The 23636-nt window shown below is 37.8% G+C and overlaps 1 protein-coding gene across 2 annotated transcripts in view; it reads left to right on the forward strand.

Moving 5' to 3' along the window:
• BTAF1 (B-TFIID TATA-box binding protein associated factor 1) overlaps nt 1-23636 on the forward strand; it is a 53188-nt gene that overhangs the window by 24598 nt on the left and 4954 nt on the right. For both annotated transcript variants that reach the window (XM_021293735.2, XM_065068344.1), the window contains 24 exons: nt 2308-2397; nt 3900-3995; nt 4233-4409; nt 4946-5086; nt 5216-5340; nt 6511-6631; nt 6706-6810; nt 7032-7181; nt 7817-7959; nt 8122-8296; nt 8767-8970; nt 11034-11460; nt 12237-12427; nt 13378-13531; nt 13623-13732; nt 16623-16824; nt 17241-17389; nt 19625-19777; nt 20289-20410; nt 21753-21920; nt 22112-22189; nt 22269-22398; nt 23069-23210; nt 23322-23452. In XM_021293735.2, the coding sequence (XP_021149410.2) occupies nt 2308-2397; nt 3900-3995; nt 4233-4409; nt 4946-5086; nt 5216-5340; nt 6511-6631; nt 6706-6810; nt 7032-7181; nt 7817-7959; nt 8122-8296; nt 8767-8970; nt 11034-11460; nt 12237-12427; nt 13378-13531; nt 13623-13732; nt 16623-16824; nt 17241-17389; nt 19625-19777; nt 20289-20410; nt 21753-21920; nt 22112-22189; nt 22269-22398; nt 23069-23210; nt 23322-23452 (3684 nt within the window). The remainder of the gene's footprint in view (nt 1-2307; nt 2398-3899; nt 3996-4232; nt 4410-4945; nt 5087-5215; nt 5341-6510; nt 6632-6705; nt 6811-7031; nt 7182-7816; nt 7960-8121; nt 8297-8766; nt 8971-11033; nt 11461-12236; nt 12428-13377; nt 13532-13622; nt 13733-16622; nt 16825-17240; nt 17390-19624; nt 19778-20288; nt 20411-21752; nt 21921-22111; nt 22190-22268; nt 22399-23068; nt 23211-23321; nt 23453-23636) is intronic.

Consider the following 23636-nt stretch of genomic DNA (forward strand, 5'->3'; position numbering starts at 1 on the left):
CTCATTTAAAGAGGAAATGAAGAAGTGTAATGTATACTCAAGTGGAGAGTAGGAAAGATGGAAAGCAGTGATTATAAGTAAGAATTCTGAAAGTATTGAAACTCAAGCAAAATAAACACATACATCTGTGGTCAAAAAGATTAAACAATTAAAACAGGATTGGATTCATCAAGAGTTTAAGGAGTATTGTATGGTCTGATGATGGTGGCATGTTTGTATAATGCTAAGTTAGTAGAAAAAGCGGGGGGATCAATCCTTTGGTAACAGGGTAGGCTACGAATCATTAGTTGTTCTCTTCATTTGTAAAAATGAACTTTTAACTTTTTTTAGAATTATAGTAAATACGAAGTACAAAAGCTATATATTTGTTTGCCTAGACAATTTGTTTTTGAGATTCAAAACCTTTTCTGACCACCCTTTTAGTCAGTCCTTATACTCTTTTCCACAAACTTCAAAGCAAAAATACGATGTAGCTGACAATAGTATCTCTTTCTTGAGCTAAAGAAGGAAATAGTTGTTGTCAGCTAACTTCAGTTTTTTAATTAGAGTTGATTTTTTTGAAGGATCAAATGTTAACACAGACTATAATATACTTAGGTATATCTGCAGCCCAGTTTCAGTTATAGCAAGTTGTCTCTACCCATACTGATCTGAAACTTGGAAACGCAGAGAGAGAGATCATGTGCAGCTAGCACAATTATTGTGAGCCCAGAGAAGGATAATTATATTTGTGGGCACATCACTGCATCTGGACTGAAAGTAGGCTGTTTGCAGTTGAAGCCAAAGTCCACTTGTTTTCTGTAATGCAGACATTCTCATATCTTTGTTAGCCCATTTGATATAGGGTGCACACAATTAAGTAGATCAATACAGAATCATTATTACAGTATGTTCTGCATGAGAAACAGGTTAAACTACCTCAAAATATGCATTTATAAAATGGCCCTCTGGCATCTTCTTGCAGTGTCTAGAGGTAGCCTGGATGACTAGTTCAGAATGCTTGCTGGGCTTCCGGGCAGCTGAAGTCAGGCAAGATGAATCCTCCTCCTGGTGTTTTCTTCATACATTTGTCTTGCTGGTTTATGTTGCAGAAGCTTAGAAGTTAACTAGCAAAGTCTTCCTCTTTTGGCTTGTAGAAACTATCTCATAAGCAATCTTGGACCAAATAAGCAAATGATTGGTTCATTATGAACGGTTAGGATTTTAAGGCTAGGCTCTCTGGCTGTTTTTTATTGGCTTGCTTATAGCTTTTGCCAGTAGCCACTGAGCTGTAAATATGCAGATGTGTATGTTTGCATTTAATCTAAGATATTCTTATTAAGGGAGGACCCACCAACTACTTAGCTCTAGTTGTTGCTGTGATGAAATACAATAACTTTCTGCTAGCAACAACCATGTATATGAAGTGCCCTTTAAAAAACAAACAAAAAAACCCAACCACCAGTAAGTTCTGCTGTTACCTATATGAAGACCTCTCAATGAAAACCTGGTTCAGAACTTCACTTTTGCAACTTCCTGTGTATCTATTGAGTGGGCTTTTCTTGATGAGCCAGTTTCTAGTCCAGTTATGTATCAAAAATACCAGAAACAGGTGTGTCTGTAGCACATCTTTCTACCAGTGTTCTGACATTTCCCAAACTCTTCTTAGTGTTTTCAACTGTTCATGTTTGGTGGGAACATACAAGTGGCTATAATTTGCTTTCCCATGTCAGTTGTTCACTTACTTGTTAACATTTAGCCAAGCAAGGTAGGTTTTTAGTCTGTGCAGAACAGTAATTCTCAGAAATTTGTTTTGCAGACCCTAAAATACTCAATGGGGATCCAAACTATTTTTTAAGAAATATAGAGGATTGTAGAGAGTTCTTATGGAGTTCTTAAGAAATATAAGATTTTTGCTCTTCTCTAGCTTACAAGCTTACAAAGCCAGTAATAGCTTCCAGTTGCTCTTTCTCTGAAAACCAGTGTCTTACAGTGAGGTAAAACTAAACGAAAACTGTCTTTGGCTACATTACTATGAATATGATAATAATATCTTCTGTGTTAGAAAGCACAAGCAATTCTTAATTGTTTCTGTCCATTAAGTTGCCACATACTTAGGAAAAGAACAGGTTGGCTTTGAACAGATTACTATTATGTATATGGTTTGGTGTAGTAAAATACTGTCCTTTCCCACAAATCTTTAAGTACCACTAACTCTGCAGTACTTGAAATGTCTCTATCAAGAATAAAGTGTTGTTTCAGTTACGCAGTGTGATTTTTATTTTTTCCTAAATATTCAAAAATCGACTCTTTATTTCACTTTTCTAGGTTCGACATGGTGCAGGTACCGGATTGAGAGAGATACTTAAAGCTCATGGTAAAAGCGGTGGTAAAATGGGAGATAGCTCTTTAGAAGAGGTAAGTTTCCAGTAATGTAGACTTAACATGTTACTTAAATGAAGCTTTGAAAGCAGACTTCTTAAAATACTTAAGCTTTGCAGGAGGTGGTTGATCTGGTGCAATATAAACCATGAGATTTGTCTGCTCAAAATAAGCTGGATGAAATCACTGTGTGCCCTGGTGAAATGCTTACATTCTTTTTAAAAAGCTGATGCAAAAAACATACTACTGTACAAGCAGCCATTAGTGTGTAGACTGTGTGTAAAGGTATTAAACACCAGCTTCCATACTAGAAAATACTATTTTCGGGTCATGGTAAGGGTATACTGAAACAAAATTGACAAGCTGATCATGTAACTCTAGTGAAGCGTCTTAGACCATCTAATTCTAGGCACTTAAATAGTGACTTGATTGATTTGCTTGCTTTGTTATTATGACAAAAAGTATTTTAAATAGTCTATTTAAAAGGAAAACCCTTTTAAAAAACATCCTGAGAGTATTAACTTGTTGACTAATAGTGAATCTCATTCAGATTCATCCGGATTTCTCTGCTGTAAAAGCAGCTGGGAGAGCTTGTGGTTTTAGAGGGTGTTGAAGAATGAGGATATACATTTATCAACTGTAAATCAAGCTGTTTCAGCATACTTTGTATATAGGGAAAGCAAAAGCTGGTAGCTATCCTTGCTTCCATATGTAGCAGTATTTGTTCCATGGAGACTGCAGGGTAATAATAACACGTGCTCCAGTATGATACTTTAAACAGTTCCTTAACTATCTATGGAAAGAGTGTGTGTACTCCAGGCTCACTTCAAAGGCTGCTGTGTATGCTGTATGCAGGCTATAATTCTTTGATATGTATGGGAATATGAAATCCATAATATGAAGAAAGTTTTGTTCATTAAAGTGATAGTTTTCAAGGGAACTGGTGATGTAGTAGGCAAACAGTGGGGATGAGAAAGATGATGCCTGAGCAGTTGGTTTTATGGGGCTTCTGCTCTGACATTGAGTTACACATCTAGTGGGTCTCTAACAGAGACCAGAGATTCAGAACAAGCTTGGTCTAAATTGCTTTGTTAAATCTGGAAGAGGCATGGCTGAGCAAGTTCCTTTCATTGAACCTCCCACAGCAGAGAAGTACTGCTTCATAGTTTCTTGGTAAATATTCTTCAAACATGGTAATTCATTTGCCTGGGACATGTTGACATTAGTCAGTATATATTATCTGAATGACCTGACCTTCATGTGCTGTGTAGGGATGAAATTATTTGTCTACCCTACAAAGTACTCTTTAGCCTTTTGATAAAGTTACTATGTGTTGGTGTTTGTTTTTTTAATAAACTATGATTTTAATTAGTCAGGTGAGCTGAATTATTTTGCTTTGACTGTCTGTGCAAGATGACAATATTAAGTTAATTTAAACATGCTGTTATATCTTTTAGATAAAATTTAGCTAAAGAAAGCATATCAGAAATCCTTTATGAATGAATATATTCAGGTGTTCAGTTTTTTTCTCTTTACAGATGAATCAGCAGCATCAGGAGTGGCTAGAAGATCTGGTTATTAGGCTTCTTTGTGTGTTTGCACTGGACAGATTTGGAGACTTTGTTTCAGATGAAGTAAGTTGTCTCTGAGGGCACAGGTAGATCAGCAAGCTTCTGCAGGAGATAATATTGCAGCAGTGCCACTGTATGTGCCTGTTGTAACTGCTCAGAGATGCCTATTACAAAGTAGCTGATACATACATTTCACCTTGTTAGTATAGCAGTTTCGGTCATCTGACTCTACTCATATTTGTTTCTTTCTAAGTAAAATTTCATACAGAAGTATCTGTTTTATCATTTACTTTACCCTAGGTGGTAGCACCAGTTCGTGAGACTTGTGCTCAGACTTTGGGAGTGGTATTGAAACACATGAATGAGGCTGGAGTTCATAAAACTGTGGATGTTCTCCTGAAGCTGCTTACACAGGAACAGTGGGAAGTGAGACATGGTGGTCTCCTAGGAATAAAGTACGCTTTGGCAGTACGCCAGGTAATAATCCTCGTGACAAATTGCAGGAAGGTCTGGAACAAAAACTCTGCTCAAAGTTGGTGTTGCTGGACAGTATGATAAAGTGAGCTTGCTTGCACTGCAGCCATATGTACATTGACATGTTGTGACTACTTTTATATCCAGGGTGCAGAAATATGCAAATATGTAGCAAAGTTGTACTGTTTAACTTGATAAGTTACTTGCACAAAACATGATAAATAGAGGCTATGCTTGCTTTATTTTGATGATACTTTGACTAACAGAGCTGAGTGCTACAAGAGTCTATTCATGGTGTTGTTCTGCGAATACTGAGCTTTGTTTACAGCAAAAGTGAGCTGTGTTTACAGTTCATTCAGATTTGTAACCTGACTTTCACTTCGTGAATGGTAACTGATGATGTTTAGATCATAGTCTTGGACCCATAGCTTCTGTTTTACGTAACAAACAGGTTTATTCACACACTCAGAGTATGTTTTAGTTCTTTGGGGCATTATATGCTTTTTTAATTTTAAAAATGCTTTTGGTTGTTTTGGCAGGACATGATCAACACTTTATTGCCTAAAGTGTTGCCTGCAATAATTGAAGGTCTCCAAGATCTGGATGATGATGTCCGAGCTGTTGCCGCAGCATCTTTGGTACCAGTAGTGGAAAGCCTGGTCCAACTTCAGTCTCAGAAGGTGACTGAAATGTTTTCCATCAGCTCTGATTGCAAAGTTCACTTTTGATCTGAGTGAAGAAAATAACACTTAAAGGCAGCACCTGGATTTTTTTTTTTTTAATGTAGTCTTTTCTGCTTATTTGTGTAGGTGCCTTTTATTCTTAATACCTTGTGGGATGCACTTCTGGAGTTGGATGACTTGACAGCTTCCACAAACAGTATCATGATCCTTCTTTCTTCCCTTCTAACTTATCCTCAGGTCCGCAAATGCAGGTAATTTTTTAATTAGTATTGCTTCAGTATTGCAGGTTTGACTACCCAGTTATTTTCAAATTGGAATAATCAAAGTTGCTTTCAAGTCATGTGCCAAGGAGATGCTTGATCTAAATCAGTATTTTAATTTTACTCTTGCTTTTCCATAAAGCGAAGGCTAGGACAGTGCTTCTATTCTCATTACACGAGTAAAAGGCAACTGAATACTTAAAGGATACTAGACATTGTTTATATGTGACTTTATTTTTTCCCCTCTCCATTCATCTTGGTTATTTTAGTAAAAGGATATTGTCTCTGCTCATATGGTGGTCCTGCCCACAAATTTCTGGTTTGTCTGTGCTGTGTTGACAAACTCCAAATAAGAGAGCAAACTATGCATGTTAGTGTGTGTGTACCTGTAGAACTTTACCATTGGACCAGTTCTGAAGAGAGAACTACAGACTTGAAAATTCACATCAGTAGTACAACCAGTAACTCTGGGACTGGTTGAAGACTATGCCTAGTTCCTCTCTGTTTGGGACTCTGTCAAATTAAAGGAATTGCATATCAGTATGTTAACATTTTTCATAATACACATGGTAAACTCACAGCATCTACACTTAAGGTAGATGCTTTACACATCTTATCTTTCTCATCCTATATGATCATCGCTGCTGAAGCTGATTTTTGCCCAAATCCAAAATTAAGAATGATGTTTTGTCACTAATGCCATCTTTAATTCAGCATGTTCTACTTGCATCAGTTGATGTGCAAATTCATGCACAAAAGATCCAAAAGATCCAAGCTTGTTTTTAATTATTTCTAAGTTCACAAATGCCTAATAATAAATTCAGAACAAAACCTCACTTTTTTCTAATTAGTTGAACAAAGCCCAGAGTATAATCTGGGAAACAACATGGTAAAAAGACATGCTTGAATAGAATACTTCTTTATACCAGTAAGAAAAAACAGTATTTTCCCAAAAAAAAAAGATACTGACTCCAACTATTTTAAATGTTTAAACTCTGGTAACTTGATCCTTCAGTTAAAATCACCAAGCATGTGCAATAATACCTTTGCAAAAAAGCTTTATTTTGGATAAAACTTTATCATTGAGGATAAACAAAATTAACTTAGCTGTGTGTTTGTTTTTCCCTGTCACTGCCTCTACATCTCCCCTTCATGTGCTAGTATTCAGCAATCACTCACAGTTTTGGTCCCACGTGTGTGGCCGTTCTTGCATCATACTATATCTTCTGTGCGAAAAGCAGCACTGGAAACATTATTCACACTGCTGTCTACCCAAGACCAGGTAAGAATTAGTTATTAGTGTTCTACTGTGATACATATTGGAATCTGCTTGATCATATGATACCCTCATTTCAGAGCTCTTCAACATGGCTGACTCCAATTCTGCAAGACATGTTGAGGCACATATTTCAGTTTTGTATCTTAGAAAGCAACCAAGAAATTCTGGATCTTATTCACAAGGTATTTACATGACATAGATACATGGTGTTTGTGTATCCTGCTCTTTCATATCATCTGCACTTTTATGTAGATAAAGAATAGTGTGTTCATGTTAATTATTTTGAAGTTAGCTTATGTGATGCTTTAGCATAGAGTGAGGGAGAATTGGGTGGTTCTTACAATGTATCAGCACATGTACGATCTTACATAGACCACATACAGATTTGTCACTATTTCCCCAGGTATGGCTGGAACTGTTAAACAAGGCATCTGTACAGTATGTGGTTGCAGCTGCTTGTCCATGGATGGGAGCCTGGCTCTGCCTAATGATGCAGCCATCTCATTTGCCCATTGACTTAAACATGTTGCTAGAAGTAAAAACCAGATCAAAAGTAAGTGAAATGTGATCTCACTGTTTGGGGAAAGAGGAAGTTGATTAGCTGCACAGCAATACAAAGACATGTTCTAGAGATGTTAGAGGGGAGTGGTGGTGCATTTCTATAACACCAGATGTAACCTATCTTACAAACCTGATGTCTGTAGGGCAAAATAGTTGTTCTCAGGTTATCCATGAGAACTGAAAGTTCCGTCATGCAGCACATTCTCTATGGATCCTTTGCTTTATAAATCTTTATTTACCTGGTTCTGTAACCATCATGGTACCAAAGCCATCTGTTTGCAAGATTGATTTAAGTCTAAAAGCACTGCATTATTTCTGAAAACATACTGAAAGAGGTTTCCTTGTTGTTCTGTGTGGACTCAGTTCATCAGCTGTATGTTGGGTATTAGTTTTAATATAAAAGTGAAGGAATCATATAATACATTTTAAAAGGACCATGGAATACTATTAGTGGAGAGATGATTTATAATGATTCACTACTTTAAGAAGTCTGCTATCCAAGAAATGTTCTGCCTTTTTTCCAGCATTTCTGGGGTATGATGGTTATTTGAAACGTTATGGAATATGAATTTGTTTTTTCTATTACAAATACATTTAGTTTCAGCCTCTCCCAACTTTATTCGTCAGGAAAAGGCAGGTGCTAAACTGCGTCAAGGTCAAACCCAGAATAAGGAAGTGATTCAGGAATACATTGCTGGGGCAGACAGCATTGCAGAAGATCCAGCAACCAGGGATTATGTTGTCATGCGAGCTCGGATGATGGCAGCAAAGTGAGTTTACTGGAAATCTGAAAAAATATTTAAAATAAATTTCTTTCTCGTTATATAGTGTTTTTTCCACAATCTGAGTAGACTTTTTTGGCATCTTCATTTTGAATCATTAATTGCAGAGTAATTGTAACATTTAAGTGGCTGTTCTTTCTCCTTTTCCAGGTTGCTGGGAGCACTTTGTTGCTGCATGTGTGACCCAGGTGTAAATACTGTTACTCAAGAAATAAAGCCAGCTGAATCGTTAGCTCAGCTACTGCTTTTCCACTTGAATTCTAAATCTGCCTTGCAGAGGATTAGTGTTGCATTAGTAATTTGTGAGTGGGCAGCCTTGCAAAAGGTAGGATGTTTCTGCAGCAAAAATACATCTTACTTACTATCTTAATCCACAACTAATTTGATACTTGGCTTGAAATAAAAATCACAGTTGATAATCTATTTACTAAAATCTTGATTGTTAGAAAATGGAGGAATAAATTACTTGGTAGCTAAAGGCAACTGTCAGAACTATGAATCAGTAAATATGTTCACATTTCTTCTACAAATAAGTCTGTTCTCAAGATGCATGTTATCTAAGGTCAGTGCTTCCTTTTAACATGACTGTCTTCTCTGTGTTCACTACCAATGCAGTTCTAGTGGCAGACTGAATTTTTTTATTTATTTTTTTAAGTCTTTAATGTTCTGGGTTACAAATGTTAACAGTCCCTCTGGAAACGGGATTTTTGTAGCTAGATTGCACTGTTTAGTGCCCAAACTGAACAAGAAGAATTGTGATTACTCAGAAATACAAATAGTCTTTTCTTGTTCTAGGAGTGTAGAACTGTGGCCACTTGCGTGCAACCTCGTTTACTTGGGGTCCTTTCTGAACATCTCTATTATGATGAAATTGCTGTTCCTTTCACACGAATGCAGAATGAATGTAAACAACTCATCTCATTGTTCGCTGATGCACACATTGACATTGGAAACAGGGTAAACTGCAGTGTATTTACAATAGATCAAGCTAATGAGCTGGTGAGTAGAGGCATGTCTGCCCTTCTTTCAAATATATTATTGTCTTGAAATACGTCTTCAGCATAATTATTACATGGACAGTAAATTTCAGAAATAATGTGGTGAGTTCACATGTCGTTTGACATGAGATATGTGATAGATACTTACCACTTTCCCTGTGGTGTTTACAGACTATGTCAAAAATCGAGTAGAATGCAACGTAGATACTTAACAGGAGAAAGTAGTACAGTGTTCTGAATGCAGGTGTATATTCCCTATTGAAATCTACATAGAAGAAAACAAAGCAGGCTGGAATTCTTTCAAAACCACTGTCAAAGACAAACTGTAAATTTAAACTTCCCACTGCCCAAATCTGCCAAGCATGTGCTTTAAAGTGTGTGGTTTTTCCTGGCTGTTCAATTGTTTTGTCCTTTTTAATCTGAAAATATCAGTGTTACATGTGCTAATAAAATGTAACTCTTGACATAAAAAGATCTGTAAGCAAAAACAGCTGATAATGTTGGGCCAACAATTTAAAAAGTTTTTCTTTTAACCCCAAACTGGCTTCTTAAGCAGAGAGAAAGATAGGAGTATGGACAGATGAGGTAGGATGTAAATGAAGAGCTTGTGGATTTGAGAGCCTGCAGAATGAAAGGGGACTGATGTGGGAGGGGTGTGTAGATTTGGGAGGATGAAGGAATTGTGATGGATATGGTGCATCTTGGGGCAGGAGAGGAGGGGGATTAGGATCCTGGGTGTGTTTGTATATGCAACTGGGATGCTGATGGTAATGATAAGAAGGTTTAAGTTTGTATGATTATGGTCGTGATTAGTGTAGGATGATGGATCTTGAAATTCTCAGATGGTAGTATTTATGTAGTAATACGCAGTAGCTTAACTTGGAAATCTCAGGTTATCTTTCAAGTTATAGATAATTGTGTATATGGGCTGAGGGAATTTTGGCAGCCAGTCTGATTACAGCTGCCATCTAAAATAAATTCCCAAGGTCAAGCCAGACAGAATCATGAGAGCTCTTATTCTGTGAAGTACATGAGTTTTAATATACCTCAGCTGTTTAGTAGCAGGGCTTCTGAACCACTGCATGTTTTTTCAAAAGATAGCTATTCTGGAGTAGAAGACTCATTCCTTAACTATTTGCTATTTTCTGTGGTTGTTGTCTTCACCCTTTTCAACTCTTCCAAGTTTTCTTGAAATACAGACACCGAACTTACTCTGCATTGTAGTCTGGATCTTCATGCATTAGGTGTAAAAACCCTGTGCCTGTCCTCACTGTTCATATGTTGTGCGTCCTTTGGTCATTACAGTCATCACAGTCATGTGGAATAGAACTTGAGGCATCTATAGAATGAAGCAGGACAAGTCTGATAGTCGAAAGACTCGACTTGAACATTTAAAAGTGAAGTGCAAAAAACAACAAAACCCCATGCAACTAACCCTTTCAAAAGCTGTTGTCTTTCCTGTACCTAGGAGCCTGACTATCTTAAAAGGAGAATAAGTTCAGCATTTCCATGATTCCATGTTGCTTTTAATCTGTTTCCTATGAAAGACTGAAGCACCAGTAGTCAAGTGGGGGAGGATATGGCAAGTCCTCCAACTACTGTGTTGTTTTTTCCTTAGGTGTTTATTCCAGTCTTCTTTCCTATAAAGAAAATAATCTTAGAAACAACTTGTTCATGCACAGGACCTTGCACATCTTTTCTGGCCTCCTGTATTCATAGTATATTCTCCTTTTCTTATCTGTCATGTGCTTATGTATTGCCAGAATATCTGGATATATCTGGCACATGTAGGACAATCTAAATTTGGAGGAGTACATAAACTCCTATTTTAGCTTTGGGAATCTACACTTGAAATGTTCATAATATGCCTGATTTTTCCCCTTGAGCTGCAGTTCAAGATTCCAGAAATGATTCTTCAGAGTATTTCCTGCTTTTTGCTGGCAAAATGGAGATGATCATACCTGGTGAAGTGACTTGTTATGTTGTGAATACCATGGTTTTCAGAGGATATCCAATTTTACAGTATATGAAACAGATTTGTAACTCTCTTTTCCTTTTTATTAGGTTACTTCTGTTTTCAATGAAGTGACGTCATCCTTTACTTTGAATCCTAAAATTCTACAACAGTTGGACAGTAAACGACAGCAGGTCCAAATGACTGTTACAGAAACAAATCAAGAATGGCAAGTGTTGCATCTGCGAGTCCATACATTTGTTGCATGTGCAGTTGTGAACTTGCAGCAACTTCCAGAAAAACTGAATCCTGTTATAAAACCCTTAATGGAAGCCATCAAAAAAGAGGAGAATACACTTATACAAAACTATGTGGCTTCATGTATAGCAAAGTTACTTCAGCAGTGTACAACAAGGTCTCCTTGTCCCAACTCAAAGATTATAAAAAATCTCTGCAACTCCCTCTGTGTGGATCCACATCTTACCCCACTAGCAGCATGTCCTGCGCAGCCTCAGGGAAGCCATGAAAACTCCAAAGGTACGCTGTCTGAGACTCCTGGGATGCTTAAAATATGGCTGCTTGCCTCTGAACAGTTAAAATGAGTATTTGAGGGAGTCTTGTTTTCAGTGTCTTTTAAAATGCCAGCAACTGTTAGTAATTTGTTAGTAATTATTTCATTTAGGTGTCTTAAACTACACACTATGTGCAGCTGAAGATGTGTATAGTTTTCAAAAGCTATATGTATAAAATAACATTGTTCCAATTTTCAGTTATTTACTGTTATGATCACATTTCACTTACATGTGTTATGAAGCTTTTAATTGAAATTGAAGAGAGTTGAAAATTAAGCTGATTAGCATAAATAGAAACGTCAACAAATCCAAAGATACTGATGGCATCTGCTGTTGTATCATGGTAGAAGTCTTGAACTGTTTGTGAAGGATAGAGAACATGTATGTTTAAACTTTAGAACATAATATGGTGTTTTATTTTAAAAAAAACAAACTTGTTTAAACTTTTCATGGTTGCCCAAAGTTTTGTTACCTGTGCTTCTTGCAGAATAAGAGTTTATGTGACAATTGACACACTTAGATTTTCTTGCCAAGTTTGTATTATGCTCTTAACAGAGTAACTCTGCTCTGTACTTTAATTTTTTCCATCCTTGAGGATGATGATATTTCTGAGATTTTGTTGTGGGTTGTGTGTGTTTAAGAACATTGAGATCTGCAGGTAACTTTTAGGTAGCTGTCACTTCCACCTACATTTTAAACTGCAGCTTAAGTTGTTGTCAGCTATTCTCTCTTTTCCTTTAGGGCCCAACTCTGATAAAGATGGGATGCATCATACAGTTACGAAGCACAGGGGAATAATCACACTGTACAGACATCAGAAAGCTGCTTTTGCCATTACAAGTCGTCGAGGTCCTACTCCAAAAGCTCCAAAAGCCCCAATTGCAGATCTCCCTGCTGGCAGTAGTGGAAGCATTCCTACAGAACTTGATGAGGTAGATTTCAAAAACTTGCCTTTGCAACTTGTGCATCCACCCTTCCCTTCTGTTAGGTTGAATTCACTGGAGTTGCTAACATTATAATAGGGATGTCCAGAATCTTTTCGTGAGAGAACTGAGCTGATGTAAAATTTTGTGATGGAAGCAGCATATATTAGTAGTTGATGATGATGTTTTAAATCTTCAGTGTGTTATTAAGAAAAATAATGCTTCTGAAATATTTTACATTTAGTACAGGATATTGATATCTCAATGTAAGTCCATGCAAGTGGATTTCCACAAACTGTGCTGTGATTGTGTCCTATTACCCGTGCTAGTGTTGGTCATCTTGACGTAAAACAGAAGTTCTGAAGCATTAAAAACTTGAATATGACTGGCTTTAGGATGTACATCTGACTTCCACACTTGATATGCCAGAATTTTTTGTTACTGTTCTATTTATATAAAACTTTAGTGTGTTTTAATAAGATCCTTTTCAGGACTGGGATTCCTAAACAGTGTTGTGGATTTTGTTCTTAGTTGCTAAAGCTATTTTTATCAGTTTCACTTTCTGAAGAGAGTGAGGAGAAAGGGCTTAATAAAAAACCAAATATTGCTTTTGGGAGGTATTGCTAGCATGTTACTGTTCTTGGTGTTCCCTACATTGGCGGTATCTGAGCTTCTGGAATTGGAACCAGTTGGAAAACCTCTTGCCAAAAGGGGCAAGTGTCAGCAAGAGCCCTATCCCCGAATTTATAGGATTTAAATCTGCTATAAAGTACTTTTATTTTTTCACTTGTATAAAAATTAATAACGTTCAAAGAAAACATTGACCAGCAAATGTGTCATAGGTAGCTATAAAGACAAGCAGTATTGAATGCCTGTATAACAGTAGGAGCTTTCTTGAAAATAATTGTTATTCTTAAATGTATTTGTCCTCTCTACTTGGTTAAATTTTTTAATTCTAGGCTCAGAAACCTTATGTTGTACAGAGAAGAGGAGCTGAATTTGCCTTATCTACCATAGCTAAACATTTTGGTGCTGAAATGGCAACGGGACTGCCACATCTCTGGGATGCTATGGTTGGCTCATTAAAGAACAACATTCACATAAATAATTTTGGTAATTACACTTCTGATTTAAGCTTAGGGAAGCTGGAAGGCTGGGTGCAGTAAGTCAGTATTTAACTGAACACTTTTTCTGTTCTTAACAGACCGAAAGTCCTTACTGGAAAAAGGAGATGTTCCTGCCCAGGAGCTAGTAAATTCTTTACAGGTTTTTGAAACAACAGCAGCTTCAATGGATACTCAGCTACATCCTCTGGTAATCATATTCCAAAGCAGCTTTTGTATGAAGCAATTAAGCCTGTTTGCCACAGTTTAAGATATTTTTCTAATCTTGCTCAAATGGTGTTTTTATTGTACTTACTAGCCCACCTGTTCTCCAAGTCCTGTATCCTGTCAAGCATGTCCAAATTTCCACTCTTAATTTCTAACATCTTCAAAACTTGCTGACCAAAACTGTCCTTAGTGTCCTCTCACAAAAAAATGCCATTAAGCTGGTGTGTGTTTCTGCAGGCATTCAGGCCATTCCAAAGAGAAGCGAAGCCTGCAAGTCTGTCAGGGACAGCACAAATGCGGAGTTTGTCTCTTGGGAAGTGACCACGAGGATCATCTGGTCCAACCTTTCTGGGCAAAAGCACAGTCCAGTCTAGACAAGATGGCCCAGCACCCTGTCCAGCTGAATCTTAAGTGTCCAGTGCTGGGGAATCCACCACTTCCCTGGGGAGGTTATTCCAATGGACATGAAAAATTTCCTTCTTTTGTTCGATCAGAATCTCCCCAGGGTTAACCTGTACCATTAAATAGTGGAACATGGTGCTGAGGTCTCCCCTGAGGCTGTTATCAAGGCTGATGAAGCTCAGTTCTCTCAGCCTTTCCTCATATGACACCTTCCCAGTCCTTTGATCATTTTTGTGCCCCTTCTCTGGAACCTCTCCGGCCTGTCCACATCTGTTTTGTATAGTGGGGACCAAAACTGAACACGGTGTTCCAGGTGTGGCCTGACAAGTGCTGATTAGAGCAGGATAATGACATCTTTGTCTCTGCTGGTGGTGCCCTTGCAAATGCAGCCCAGCATCCTGCTGGCCTTCTTTGCTGCAGCAGCACACTGTTCAGTGCTGTGGAGCTGGTTGTCCCCCAGGTCCCTTTCCACAGAGCTGCTCCCCAGCTGGGTAGATGCCAGCCTGTGCTGCACTCCTGGATTATGTTATCCCAGGTGCAAGACCTTATACTTGTCTTTGTTGAACTTCATAAGGTTCTTGTTAGCCCACTTGTTAGCTTGCTTCAAAGCTGAAGGGATTTGGTATGGGGGATGTTCAGGGACTGTGTGGGTGTGCTCCTCCCATTTAATAGAAACTGAGAACTGTGGTCTGGGTCTTCAGTACAAGCTTACAATAGGAAATTCTGTGTTCTGGTCTGGGCTAATGGAGTTTTGCTGGGTTAGAAGCTTCTTGCATTGGCTGAATTTTGATGAAGTTTTTCATTGTCTTTAACTGCAATAGGGTTAAGTGGTGTTAGCTACACTTTGATAGTCTTGATAAACTGAAGACATAGCCTTCTATCTTCAGTAGTTAAGCTGTTGCACTTCAAAGTTATTTTTTTCCTGTGTCCTATAGGATGTATTCTGTATTCGTAGAATAAACCACAAAAGCAAACACCTATCTACAATTTAGACTTGACCTACCTTTTTCTGGATTAAATGCCCAAAGAAGATAGTATCTAAAGCTTAAGTTATGATAATATTTATGCTATTGTGTCGAAATCAGCATCTCAACTCTGCTTTATTCTAGTTCCAGATTTGCTGAACCTGGAGAATAGACAGGGCCCACATGCAGGGAATGCAAAAATTGTGGGAGACATCAGTTATACCCAAGTAGACTGGATTGATTAATTTTTAAAATTATTTCTTTTTACCTGCCTCTCAATGTAAAAGCCTTAATACATTATATGCAGTAGTAGGCTCTGAACTGACTATTTCTACTCAGGCAATAGATCTCGGAGTTAGGAGAGTTCTGTGAAGACATCAGCTGAATGTAAAATGCTAGGGAAGAAAAAGAACAACAACAAACAATACAGTTAAGAAAAACAGAACAAGAAAGTTACCATTATGCCCATATCGGAATACAATTTTCAGTAGTAACCTATCTGCAGTACTCTAGTTCAGAATAATTATAGCAGTACTGGAAGAGGCATAGAGAAGGGCAACAGAATGATAAAAATATACAAAAAGGCTCCCATGCAAGGAATAATTAGGCAGAACTCTGGAAGGAATATGATGGGAAAGCATTGGGCATAAGGAATGGCTGTAGAATTCTGAGCAGATGGATAAGATTCACATGGAAGATATTAAATTGTTTCTTATCTATTTTAGTAAAATACTGAAGTGATTTTGAGTGAATTTAGCACATGATGTGGAGGGGTTTTTAAATAGTAGTTAATGTGTAGATTGATTTTGGGGGTGCTAATACTCTATACAGACTTTTAAAAAATCCTAGGAAGTCAAAGAGTGTAGAATTGGTTCATCAAAGCTAGCAGTTAGGGACAGACTAGGAGGAACATGACCATCTGCTTAGGATATCTGACATAAACACATTTTTGCTGATGAGCAAAAGGCATGTAGGTACATGTGTACCCCCCGGGAAGATGGGCATTTCCTTCTGGGTGTCTGTCTTGTAACACAGAGCTAATAAGACACCCAAGATGGATAATTCATCTGCCTTAACATAAACGGGATGAATCTAGGACAAATTTGCTAGCTGAAAGGTGTTATTTAATCTATGTATCTGTATTTAAGCAATAATTATTTTTATTATTAGAAGTTCTGAGTACTGAATACTATATATTTCCACTGTGAAACGGTTCCTTAATTATCAAGGGCTTCTTAATTTGCATTTTGACTAAAACGCTAAACATTCTGTTACTGTCTGAATTTTAACTGTATTGGGGAGTAGTACTTTTTCAAAGCTCAGTTTTTTGTTTCAAGTCAAAATATCAGTTTTGACAAAATGGAAATGTGATCCTGGGAAGGAGCCATTTCAAGCACCATTCAGGAGGTAACAGTGACATTAAAAGACTGTTTACTTCAAACTAATTCCATAATTTGTTTATAATTCATATTAACCATTCCCCCCACACCCTCTTCTTCTCTTCAGTTAATACAGCATTTGCCTCATCTGTCTATGTGCCTTCAACATCCCAACACTGCAGTGAGACACATGGCTGCTCGTTGTGTAGGTGTTATGAGCAAAATAGCTACCATGGAAACAATGAATATCTTCCTAGAGAAAGTTCTGCCGTGGTTGGGAGCAATAGATGACAACACCAAACAAGAAGGTGCAATTGAAGCACTTGCATGTATCCTTGCTTGAGTATTCGAAAATGCAGAAACCTCTTTGCAGTTGTATAATTTGGGGGAACAAAAACTCTTGCCTTGAAAAAAATGGGAGTAGGAATGAAACAAAATGTTAAGCTGTTTTCTTCCGGTAGACAAGAAGGAAACTTTTATTTCCATCACCTTTATTTTATGTATGAAATGAAGTTTTGGTGGAGGTAATCCTGTTTCTCAAACCATGGAATTCATTTGTCTAAATGTCACTGGGTAGATCAGACTTCTGGGCTGTTTTTCCCATTGCTTTGTTAGTAGAAATCTTGCTCATCTGATTGTAATGTTTTAGTAACTTTTACCTATTGAGTGAGGAATCTGCCAGGTCTATATTGATGTCAGACAATCCTGAAGTGGTAAAAACTTATTTCCTTAATAGCTGATCCAGGTGTAATGGAGCAGCTGGACGTTGGTATTGTTCCATACATTGTTCTTCTGGTGGTTCCAGTTCTGGGCAGAATGAGTGATCAGACAGACAGTGTACGCTTTATGGCTACTCAGTGCTTTGCAACACTAATTAGACTAATGCCTCTTGAGGTAAGTTCAGACTGCGAGTATGCTGAGTATGTGAACCGTCCTGTATCCACTTTTTCACCAGCCACAAAGTCCAAGCTTCTGGCTTATTAAATGCTGAACAAGTAACTGTTTTTATAAATCTTGAGTCCATATCAGATAATTGAAGTTGTATCCTTTAAAATGTAAAATAAGTAAAATTGGAGCCTCTGTTAGTAATTTTCTAAATTAATGTTACCGAAAAATTTATCTTTTTAAGAAACTCATTTTGACTGTGTACATTAAGTTGAAGTGTATATTAATTACCTTTGCATGTAATGCTGCCTTCACTAGTTTTACCTTAAAAGTCTTATGAGTTGTGTGCCGTCCCTAGGTATGATTTTTGTTGTGCATGTGGTCAAGAGAAATGCATTAAAAAGTAATACTGATGTAAAGGAAAAAAAGAAATACCAGTAATAGAAGTAGTGTAAAGACAAGTACAGTTATTTATTCCTAGTATTTAAAATGAAAAAGCCCCACCCTACAGCTTTGGGCAAAATATTAAATGTATTACGATGCAGTAATGTTTAATCAATATGGATTTGCTCTTAGTTTTTCACACCTACTACAACTTGCATACCTCGGTCACTTTCTGATACACCACTTCAAGGACTAGGAGGCTTTAGGTAACTTAGTTTCACCACCAGATGGTAACAGAAGACAGTTCAGAATTTATTTGCATGTTTCTAATGGAAAAAAAAAAGTCAGTTTAATGGATTTAGTATCTTTTATTATGTCAATTTTTAATTTAGCATAATAGAACCTTAGAATCTGATAACTAGCAATCTGCCTTAAATGGAGCACTTAATTATTTCTGTATGCTTACACTGAAATGTTGAAAAAGTTGAAAGTGTGCGAAGTAGAAATTAGTTTCTGGCATTCTACTGTTCACTCCAATTCCATTCCCACCAGTGCCCTTCTTATGCATCTAAATACAATCCTATGGAATGCATAATCTTAAATTTTTTTTAAAGCTATTTTGACAGAATTTAGTGAGTATCTGTTAAAAATGTAGAATACTTGTTTTATTAATTGTATACCTATGCATGATGAGTTCATGTTTCTTCTCCATAGTTACTCAAGAACTCCCTTAGGATTTCCCATTCCAGTTAAAGGAAGTTCAGTATCAGATATTGAACTATATTAAATGTGCAAACATAGAGTGAAGTAGATTAATAATGAGAGAAAATACCAGCATTGTTGTGGGACAGCTAGCAATTTTAAATGTTAGGCCAAACAAGGAACTTAAATTAGTAACTGTAGAGGGGTTGGACTCACCTTGGTGGAAAGAGTAGGGGGTAGATTGATAAGGCTATGGAAATAGATGTTTTATGGGGAAATACTTCATTGAGGAATCGTTTTTTTGAGATAGAAATAACTTTATCATGTTTTCACAGACAAAGTTTAACACATGCTTTGTGTGAAAGACTTGGGGAGTGCTGTTTTATGGATACAGTTTTACTTTTTTAAACGGGAAGACTTTTTAGGGCAGTCTTGCAGACATTTCATAAGCCAAACTCTTACAGTTTTCAGTAGTTATAGTGGTATTATTAAAACAGAGAAAAAACAAACAAACAAACCTTTCTACTCTTTCATTTTTGTGTCCCTGAAGCGTGACTTACAGTTCTGTAACAAAACAGTGTCTCTATTTAGTCTTTAGTGTTTGTTGCTGGCATTTTATACACTGCCTAAAATGCAAGACTCACATTCATCTGTTGGATAAGTGATAGGGGTCTGAATAAACTTAGGAGTTGTGAACTTGTACTTTTGTGTTGGTTTCTAATTGTGAGGAATTGGAAACAATAACAATAAATGAGTTGGGAGAGCTTAGCTGTGCTCAGTTGACTGTCTGTATTCTCAATTTCATTATTCATTCAACCATAAAAAATGAAAATATGACTGAGAGATTGTAAGACAAATGGTTCAACTTAATCTGTCTTGTTTTATTGATAAGCAATCATGCTGCAAGTTGACAATATACTTGAACCAAATTAACTGGCATGATATTCACACTTCAGACTTCTTCTTATAAAAGGGAGAGTAGGAAAAGCAGTTGAACAAGTAGGCTGTTGTCTGTGTGTATGTATGTTCTTAAATACCTTATTGGAAGTGACCTCTGTTTGTTTAAAATGTCTTATCTAGTATGAGGTTTTATTTCTTATTGTCTGTGTGAAAACTAAGTACTGTACTTATATTACTGGTTTCAAAATATTATCTTAGGCTGGTATACCAAATCCACCAAACATGTCTGAAGAATTAATCCGCATGAAAGCTAAAGAACGTCACTTTCTGGAACAATTGTTGGATGGGAAAAAACTGGAAAATTATGAAATTCCAGTACCAATCAAAGCAGAACTCAGAAAATATCAGCAGGTAAAAGCCTATACTTCTATTTTAGAAGAGCAATAAGTTCCAGTCTGGTTTTATGGAAGGATAGGAGTTGTTTGGGTGCTGGATTGCTTTTGCTTGTGGGTCTTTTCTTTTTAGCTGTGCGGTGTGTATCTTGGACTCTTGGGGAAGGAACAACAAATTAACTAACGCATGCCATTTATCCTGTTTTTCTTTTAGTGAATGGGGTTTTTCACCTCTTGATTCTGCCATTTTTCTCAGGGAATGGCCAATGGGCTGTGCCTTGCTTAGGCTGACTGTGGCAGCTCACTAGTGCAAAGCCAGGCCTTCTTGTACTGTTTGGCCACTTATGTTTCTCCCTTTGTTTCCCTCTCCTTTTCAGTGGATGCATTTATGGTGGGAACAAGCTCCTAGTTTGGCAGTGATGGATGACATAACATACAGATGTTTGAAGTGAAGCTTAACTAGCCAAAAGCCAGTTTTTACTTCCAATGCATTTTTTTAATTTTCTAATTTCATTTTTTTTTAATTTCAGGATGGAGTGAATTGGCTGGCATTTCTCAATAAATATAAACTTCATGGAATTCTTTGTGATGACATGGGCTTAGGAAAAACTTTACAATCCATTTGCATTCTTGCAGGTGATCATTGCCTCAGGTAAATTTAAGCAAATAACATTCATTTTAAAGATCTGAATCATAGAATTGTTTAGGTTGAAAAAGACCTTTTAAGATCTGTTAACCTAATACTGGCCTTTAATACAGTCCCTAAGAACCTCATCTACAAATCTTTCAAATGCCTCCAGGGATGCTGACTCAACCACTTCCCTGGGCAGCCTGTTCCAGTGCTTGACAACCCTTCCTGTGAATAAATTTTTCTTAATATCCAATGTAAACCTGCACTGGTGCAACTTGAGGCCATTTCCTCTCATTCTATTGCTTCTTACTTAGGAGAAAGACCAATACCCACCTCGCTACAGCCTTCTTTGAGGTGGCTGTAGAGAGCGATACGGTCTCCCCTGAGCCTCCTTTTATCCAGGCTGAACAACCCAAATTCCCTCAGCCGCTCCTCATAAGACTTGTGCTCTAGAACCTTCACCAGCTTCATGGCTCTTCTCTGAGCTCTCTCCAGCATGTCCGTGCCTTTCTTGTAGTGAGGGGCCCAAAACTGAACACAGGATTCAATGTGGGGCCTCACCAGTGCTGAGTACAGGGGAACAATTACTTCCCTAGTCCTACTGGCCACACTATTCCTGATACAAGCCAGGATGCTGTTGGCCTTTTTGGCCATCTGGGCACACTGCTGCCTCATGTTCAGCCAGCTGTCAATAAACACCCCCAGGTCCTTTTCCTCCAGGCAGCTTTTCAGCTACTCTTCCCAAGCCTGTAGTGCACCATGGGGTGGTTGTGATGCAAGTGCAGGACCCAGCACTTGGCTTTGTTGAACTTCATACAATTGGCTTCAGCCCATTGATCCAGCTGGTCCAGATCCCTCTGTAGACCCTTCCTACCTTCCAGCAGATCAACACTCCCTCTCAGCGTGGTGTCATCTGCAGACATACTAAGGGTACACTCAATCCCCTCATCCAGATCGTTGATAAAGAGATTAAAAAGAACTGGCCCCAGTACTGAGCCCTGGGGAACACCACTCGTGACCGGCCATCAACTGGATTTGGCTCTGTTCACCACAACTCTTTGGGCTTGGCCCTCCAGCCAGTTCTTTATCCATCACAGAGTGCACCCACCCAGGCCACAAGCTGCCAGCTTCTCTGGGAGAATGCTGTGGGATATGGTGTCAGAGGCTTTACTAGGCTTAATCATAGGGCTTTTTCTATGGTAATGACTCTGGAGATAGTCCTGGGCGACTGGTTGTAGGTGGCTCTGCTTGAGCAGGGAGGTTGGACCAGATGACCCTCAGAGGTCACTTCAACCTCAACTGTTCTGTGCAAAAAAAAAAAAAAAAAAAAAAAAAAAAAACCATTGTTTTTATATTCATAAAGGGCTCAAGAATATGCAAGAACAAAACTGGTGGACAGTGTTCCTCTTCCCTCCTTGGTGGTGTGCCCTCCTACACTCACAGGACACTGGGTGGATGAAGTAGGCAAATTTTGCTCAAAAGAATATCTTAATCCTTTGCACTATACAGGACCTCCTACTGAGAGAGCAAGGTAATGTGCTTTGCATTTATGACTTGGGTAGAGTAAAATATCACACTCAGAATTTTGTAATTCACTTTACTACTACTACTACTACTGAAGCAGAGTTTGTGGGCATGGGAAGACTTGTGATGGTACCTTTAAAGGCTGAAACAATAACGTGCCAGAAACACTTCAGTTATCATCTCCTCTTTTTTCTTAAGGTTACAACACCAGGTGAAAAGACACAATCTCATAGTGGCTTCATATGATGTTGTGAGAAATGACATTGACTTTTTCAGGTAAGAATTGGTATGTTTTCTGAGGTTTTTAATAGTTTAGAATTTTAAATGCTACTGAAGTCTGTGTTTTCTTTTCTAGAAATATTAAGTTTAATTACTGCATTCTTGATGAAGGCCATGTAATAAAAAATGGGAAAACCAAACTGTCAAAAGCAGTAAAACAGCTGACTGCCAATTACAGGATAATTCTTTCTGGTACACCAATCCAGGTAACTGCTTTTCTTTTTTCCGAAGGAGTTGGGTGGGTAGTAGAAAACATGCAAAAGATATATTTTTTGCAGTCCATCTTATTGTGCTTTTTTTTTTTAGAGTCATCTTGTTCAAACTGCACGTTGTAAAAAAGCTTTTAATTGCTAAATGCTTGAAACTGCATCTTTTTCCTAGTATACCTATGTAAAGGGGAATGGAGTGCAAGATTTGTGGTACTAATTAGGCTCAAAAGTTGGCAACACAGCTTTCTCTATCACTTGTTCTTTAAGCAGCAGGCTTCGAAGGGGAGAGAATATTTCCTATGCTTCTAGTGACATTGGCAAGAGACTCTTCTCTGAAAACTCCAGATTTTGGGCTTTGGCCGAATGATTTGTCTATGGAGTATCTGTCTCATGCATGACTAAGACCACTGGTGTCTCCTGGGTTTTCTTGTCCAGAAGAACTCAGGGTTTGGCTTAAGACAAAGTCCATTTATATGTTAAAGTGCACGTGCAAGTCTCCCTATAGCTTAAGTTGATGAAAGAGCCACAAAGTTCCAGAACCTGAAAAGTATGTTGAAGCATTACGTTTGTAGTGTTTAATAGACAGTGTTAAATGTGCATGGAAATGTTTCTGATAACAATTGATTACTTTTGGAAATAATATAACAAATGTTTCTTTTATGTTCAGAACAACGTCTTAGAGTTGTGGTCGTTGTTTGACTTCCTTATGCCAGGATTTTTGGGTACTGAACGCCAATTTGCAGCTCGTTATGGGAAACCAATACTGGCAAGTAGAGATGCCCGAAGCTCCAGTCGAGAACAAGAGGCTGGTAGGGATCAGACGTTAAATCTTGCTTTTCTTGTTGTTTTCCTTTAAATGAGAACTGCTGAAGAAAGGAGAAATTGCCATCAGTAAAATACTGCTTCCGTTGCTTCAATAGGGGTTCTTGCAATGGAAGCACTGCACCGCCAAGTTCTGCCATTCCTGTTAAGGAGAATGAAAGAGGATGTACTGCAAGATCTTCCACCCAAAATTATTCAAGATTATTACTGTATTCTCAGTCCTCTACAGGTATGCTTAAAAAGTGGCTGGAAGCTTAGTTTTTCCAGTATAGTTAAGACCACAAAGGAACCACTTCTGTATTCCTGGCTCAGTCTGATGTCAGCTCTGACATTCTCTGGAACCACAGGACTAAAAAGCTTTCTAGCACATGTTTAAAAACTGATTTCAGTCCAGTTGCGATAGAGTATTTCTT

Source organism: Columba livia, chromosome 6 (genome assembly GCF_036013475.1).
Source record: "Columba livia isolate bColLiv1 breed racing homer chromosome 6, bColLiv1.pat.W.v2, whole genome shotgun sequence".
Lineage (NCBI taxonomy): Eukaryota > Metazoa > Chordata > Aves > Columbiformes > Columbidae > Columba > Columba livia.